This window comes from Pristiophorus japonicus, unplaced genomic scaffold (assembly GCF_044704955.1).
Source record: "Pristiophorus japonicus isolate sPriJap1 unplaced genomic scaffold, sPriJap1.hap1 HAP1_SCAFFOLD_957, whole genome shotgun sequence".
Classification (NCBI taxonomy): Eukaryota; Metazoa; Chordata; class Chondrichthyes; family Pristiophoridae; genus Pristiophorus; species Pristiophorus japonicus.
This window is the reverse complement of record NW_027254886.1, coordinates 130,953-136,952: the sequence shown is the minus strand read 5'-3', so window position 1 is coordinate 136,952 and position 6,000 is coordinate 130,953. Positions and strand designations below refer to the sequence as shown.

At 54.0% G+C, this 6,000-nt stretch overlaps 1 protein-coding gene across 1 annotated transcript in view; it reads left to right on the top strand.

Moving 5' to 3' along the window:
• The first annotated feature begins 928 nt into the window (after nt 1–928).
• Nucleotides 929–6,000, top strand: part of tktb (transketolase b) — a 24,541-nt gene continuing 19,469 nt past the window's right edge. The window contains exons 1-2 of the mRNA XM_070874757.1: nt 929–1,171; nt 5,539–5,656. Coding sequence (XP_070730858.1) covers nt 1,065–1,171; nt 5,539–5,656 — 225 coding nt within the window. The 5' untranslated portion in view covers nt 929–1,064. The remainder of the gene's footprint in view (nt 1,172–5,538; nt 5,657–6,000) is intronic.

The window sequence follows — 6,000 nt, the reverse complement described above, 5'->3', positions numbered from 1 at the left end:
GAGTGCCGCACTGTCGGAGGGGCAGTACTGAGGGAGCGCCACACTGTCGGAGGGGCAGTACTGAGGGAGCGCCGCACTGTCGGAGGGGCAGTACTGAGGGAGCGCCACACTGTTGGAGGGGCAGTACTGAAGGAGTGCCGTACTGTCGGAGGAGCGGTACTGAGGGAGTGCCGCACTGTCAGAAGCGCTGTCTTTCAGGATGAGATATTAAACCCTGAGCCCCAGTCTGCCCTCTCAGTTGGGACATAAAAGATCCCACGTTCCGTGTTGGAAGAAAAGTGCAGGTTGGGTGGGGGGGAAGTCTCCTCGGTGCCCTGGTGCCCATATTTATCCCTCAACCAACATCACACAAAAAATATTACATTGCTGTGTGTGGGAGCTTGCTGTGCACAAATTGACTGCTGCATTACAACATTGAGCGCACTCCGAAAGGATTTCATTGGCTGTAGGGCGCTTTGCGATGTGCCGGGGTGGTGAAAGGCGCTATCTAAGTGCAAGTCCTTGAAAGGGGAAAAGATGAGGTAGGTTGTAGGGAGAGCAGGGGGCAGTGGGACTGATTGGGATCACTCTCTCCCAGTGCCAGCACAGTACTGGTTCGATGGGCTGCATGGACTGGTTTTATGCTGCATCATTGTGTGTAAGCGATTCTACAACACCTCCACAATTTGAGAAGCTGATTCCAGCTCAGGTGACAGGCATCGGGGCGGGGCCGTCACTGGAAGGCAAAAAGCTATTTGCAAAAAAAAAACACTTTTTAATAATTTCCCTGCAGAGGTTCCGGCGGGAGATTTCCAAATCTGCCTTCGGCTGTTCCGATTTTGCAACTTTGCAATTTGCAAAGTGAAATTAGATGGGGAAAGGCGGATTAATGAATTCTTCCTGTTAATTCCAACCAATGGTGTGGGATAGCGTGACCCAGACCAGCCCGCCCACCTGGAGAGCGACATATCCGCTGTAATATCACACAGAGCAAATTCACACAGAGTGAGAGAGAGAGGCAGCAACCGACAGGAGCCAGCCCCACACACTGATCCACACACTACACTGGGTGTGAGTGAGACGCGATGGCGAGCAGTGCTGCCCCAGACGCCAGGATCCTGCAAAGCCTCCGGGACATCGCTAACCGGCTGCGGATCCTCTCCATCAGAGCCACATGTGCCTCCAACTCGGGGTGAGCCTCCCTGCAACCTCCAGCTCTCCCCCCTCCCTCTCACTCACTTCCCGACCCCTCTCTATCTCCCCTTCATTGGCTGCAGAGGGTTTTGAGACGTCTGGTGGTTGTGAAAGGCGCTATATAAATTCAAGTCTGCATTCCGTTTCTCTCAATCCTTTGCGAGCTCTCCCTCACTTCCTCCCCTCGCTCTCGGTCCTGTGTGTGTGTCTCTGTCTCTCTCCCCTTTCATGTATGTCCCTCTATCTCTTCCCCCGCTTCTGTGTGTGTCTCTGTCTCTCCATTTTATCATTGTGTGTGTGTGTCTTTTTGCTTTTGCCAAGATTTTTTCAATCCCAGCTACAATATGTCGCCATCTTTGCATTGTTTAAATGTGTTTGGGCAATAAGAGAATGGGGGAAGGGAAGGAAGACATGTGTGTGGTGTGTTTAAACACCCTCCTTCCCTACCCTACCCGTCTGTTCAATGTGTGCTGGTGTGTCTCCATGGAGGAAATCACCCCCCCCCCCTCCTTTCCCCTGTATTTCCCCCCCCCCCATCTCTCTCTCTCTCTCTCTCTCTCTCTCCTTCCTTCCCCTGTATTCTTCCCCCCCCCCTCCCTCCCTCCCTCCCTCCCTCCCTCCCTCCCTCTCCCCTCCCTCCCTCTCCCCTCCCTCCCTCTCCCCTCCCTCCCTCTCCCTCTCCCTCCCTCCCTCCCTCCCTCCCTCTCCCCCCTCCCTCCCTCCCTCTCCCCCCCTCCCTCTCCCCCCCTCCCTCCCTCTCTCTCTCTCTCTCTCTCTCTCTCCATTCCCCCCCCTCTCTCTCTCTCTCTCTCTCTCCTTCCCCCCCTGTATTCCCCCCCTCTCTCTCTCTCTCTCTCTCCTTCCCCCCCCCCCTGTATTCTCTCTCTCTCTCTCTCTCTCTCTCCTTCACCCCTGTATTCCCCCCCCCTCTCTCTCTCTCTCTCTCTCTCTCCTTCCCCCCCCCTGTATTCTCTCTCTCTCTCTCTCTCTCTCTCTCTCCTTCACCCCTGTATTCCCCCCCTCTCTCTCTCTCTCTCTCTCTCTCCCCTTCCCCCCCCCCCCTGTATTCTCTCTCTCTCTCTCTCTCTCCTTCACCCCTGTATTCCCCCCTCTCTCTCTCTCTCTCCTCCCCCCCCCCCCCTGTATTCCCCCCCCCCTCTCTCTCTCTCTCTCTCTCCCTCCCTTTTCTGTCTGTGTGTGTGTGTGTGTGTGTGTTACCGAGGGGTGTGTGTGGGTACTAAACACTCCTTGATTAAGTTCCTGTTTCTCGTGCACAGGTTTTGCCTGAGTCACGATGATTTGGAAAGCGCTGCCTGAAAGGAGAAACAATAGTCATTTTGAAAAGGGAGTGTGCCGAGGAGGGGGGGGCAGTGTGGGACTGATTGGGTCGCTCGGTCAGAGCCGGTACATCGTGGGCCCAATGGGATCCTCCTGTGCTGAGGTTCTGTGGTGTTTAACTGTAGAATATTTTCCTAGGGAGGAGTGGCAGCGTGCAATTACATCAGGCCATTCGGCCCCTCGAGTCCGCTCCACCATCCAATCAGATCGCGGCTGATCTGATCTTGGGCTCAGCTCCACTTCCCCACCTGCCCTTTCACTCCCTTATCGCTCAAAAATCTGTCTATCTCCACCTTAAATATATTCAATGACCCAGCCCCCACAGCTCTCTGGGGCAGAGAATTCCAGATTCACCAGAAGAAATTCCTCCTCATCTCTGTCCTAAATGGGCGACCCCTTATTCCGAGACTATGCCCCCTTCATTCAAGTATTTTGCTCTCGTCTACGCTTTTTGGAGTGAGTTTCTTTTGTAGGAGTGTCTCTTTCCTCCCCCCCCCCCCCCCAGTCTCTGTGTGTCTCTCTGTCTCCAGCCGATGACTCCCGTGTCTGTGGGTATCTACACCACTCTGAGCAGAATCCCTCCCTTGGATTGACTTACACTGGGGTCAGTGATGAGCCAGTCGGCCCCTCTGCGGTCTAGGTCAGTGTTGCTATGTGGAGGGGGCAGAGGTTGGGTGGCCTGAGGAGAGGAGACAACGTGATTTCTACAGCTTGCACCACCTCTGTACTTTCCAAAAGTACTTCATTGGCTGTGAAGCGCTTTGAGATGCGCCCCCCCCCGGTGGTCATGAAAGGCGCTATATAAATGCAAGTCTGTCTTGTTTTCTTTCAACGTCCTTAACAGTTTTTGAGAGCAGTCACTGTTGTACTGTGCGAAATGCCAATTTGTGCACAGCAAGCTCCCACACACAGCAATGTTATGACCCAGATCATCTGTGGGTCTTTTTAAGTAATGTTTGAGGGATGAATATGGCCCCAGGACAGCGGGGAGAACATTCCTGCCGCAACCCAACAGCAGTATATAGCACCTTATAACGTAGTTAAATGTCCGAAGGGATAAGGGGTAAGCCATTTAGGACCGAGATGAGGAGAAACTTCTTCACCCAGAGAGTGGTGAACCTGTGGAATTCTCTACCACAGAAAGTAGTTGAGGCCAATTCACTAAATATATTCAAAAGGGAGTTAGATGAAGTCCTTACTACTCGGGGGATCAAGGGTTATGGCGAGAAAGCAGGAAGGGGGTACTGAAGTTTCATGTTCAGCCATGAACTCATTGAATGGCGGTGCAGGCTAGAAGGGCTGAATGGCCTGCTCCTGCACCTATTTTCTATGTTTCTATGTTTCTAAGGTGCTTCATATGTGTAAATCCGACCCTGAGCCACAAGGGGTTATGAGGGACAGGTGACCAAAAGCTGGGGGTCACAGGTCGGTTTTAAGGAGCGTCTTAAAGGAGGAGAGAGGCGGAGAGGTTTAGGGAGGGAGTTCCAGAGCTTGGGGCCCAGGCAGCTGAAGGCACGGCCAGCGATGGAAATCGGGGGATGGTCAGGAGGGCAGAAATGGAGGGTGTTACAGAGATAGGGAGGGGTGTAGGGGCTGGAGGTTACAGAGATAGGGAGGGGCGGAGGAGGTTAGAGAGATAGGGAGGGGTGTAGGGGCTGGAGGTTACAGATAGGGAGGGGTGGAGGAGGTTACAGAGATGTGGATGGGGGTTACAGAGACGGGGAGGGATTTGAACAGGAGGATGGGAATGTTACAGTGGGAGATGTTGGGAGGATGGGAAGCCAGTTTCGGTCAGTGAGCACAGTGGGGTGGTGGGTGAATGCGATAAACACAGTCACACCCCAGGTACAGCGCTCCCAATCCTGATCCAACGCGTAGCCTAAAGGTTGTTATTGGAAGTTCAGCTTTGGAGAGGATTTTGGGAGCGGGCACTGGGAGGAATGTCACGGTTCCAGTTCCTGTATCTGCAGTTAATTACGATTGAGCAGAAACAGTAAAAATATTTCCCTTCTCCCATTGTTGCAATCCAGAGGTCCGTTCCCAGTAGGAAGGTCTCTCTCTCGAGTTGCTTTGTAACAGAGCACACAGTGTCAGGGGGTTCAGGGTGCCGTATCTGGCATTTGCGTTCATTTTTAAGCAGTTTATTTGTATCCCAATTGTATCTGTGTGCATCGGGTACAGTCACTGTTCCCGGTTGTCAGTCATGGCTCTCGGTCTCACCACCTGAGGATCGTGGGTTCGAGACCCCACTCCGGAAACTCGATCCCCCATAATCCAGACCCAACACTCCGCCCGGGGCGGTACTGAGGGAGTGCCGCGCTGTCGGAGGGGCAGTACTGAGGGAGCGCCGCGCTGTCGGAGGGGCGGTACTGAGGGAGTGCCGCGCTGTCGGAGGGGCGGTACTGAGGGAGCGCCGCGCTGTCGGAGGGGCGGTACTGAGGGAGCGCCGCGCTGTCGGAGGGGCGGTACTGAGGGAGCGCCGCGCTGTCGGAGGGGCGGTACTGAGGGAGCGCCGCGCTGTCGGAGGGGCCGTCTTTCTGGATGAGATGTTAAGCCCGAGGCCCTGTCTGCCCCCTCAGATGGGACGTAAAAGATCCCACGGCCACTATTGGAAGAGCAGGGGGAAGTTCTCCCCAGTGTCCTCGGGCCCAATATTTATTCCTGAATCATTGAATTGACCAGGTCGTCATTTTTTTTGTTGATCGTATTGCTGTGTGAGGGAGCTTGCTGTGTGCAAATTGTCTGCCACATTTCCTGTATTGTAACAGGGACCACACTGACCGTGAGGAGTTTTGGGACTGCCTCAGGTGGTAAGGTGCTATAAGGACACGAGTCCTTTCAAAGTCCGCTCCGGCTGCATTGGTAACATGGCTTGCCTAATATTTGATGTCTGGCGGAGATACAATAAGCTGACTCTGCACCTTGTTCAGTGTTTACTGGGCATACAGTGGGCTTCACTCGGGACTCCAGTCTCTGTTTTTGGCTGAGATCAGTCAGGCGGGAGCTCATCGTCTTCTTGCTTTCCAGGCACCCCACCTCGTGCTGCAGTGCTGCGGAGATCATGTCCGTGCTCTTCTTCCACGTCATGAAGTATAAAGTGAACGAACCGAGAGATCCCAACAACGATCGCTTCGTGCTGTCCAAGGTGAGGGGGCTTGTTTTTGGTGTCCTGTGCTGTCCAATGGGAGGGGGCCTTTGTTTGGTGTACTGTGCTGTCCAATGGCAGGGTGCCTTATTTGTTTGGTGTACTGTGCTGTCCAATGGCAGGGTGCCTTATTTGTTTGGTGTACTGTGCTGCCCAATGGGAAGGGACTTCTTAAAAGAACACGAAGTAGGAGCAGGAGTCGGCCATTCGGCCCCTCGAGACTGCTCCGCCATTGAATGGCATCATCGACCTCAACTCCACCTTCCTGCCCGATCCCTCGATTTTCCCCTCGAGCCTAAAAATCTATCAATCTCCGACTGAGCCTCCACAGCCCTCTGGTTGAG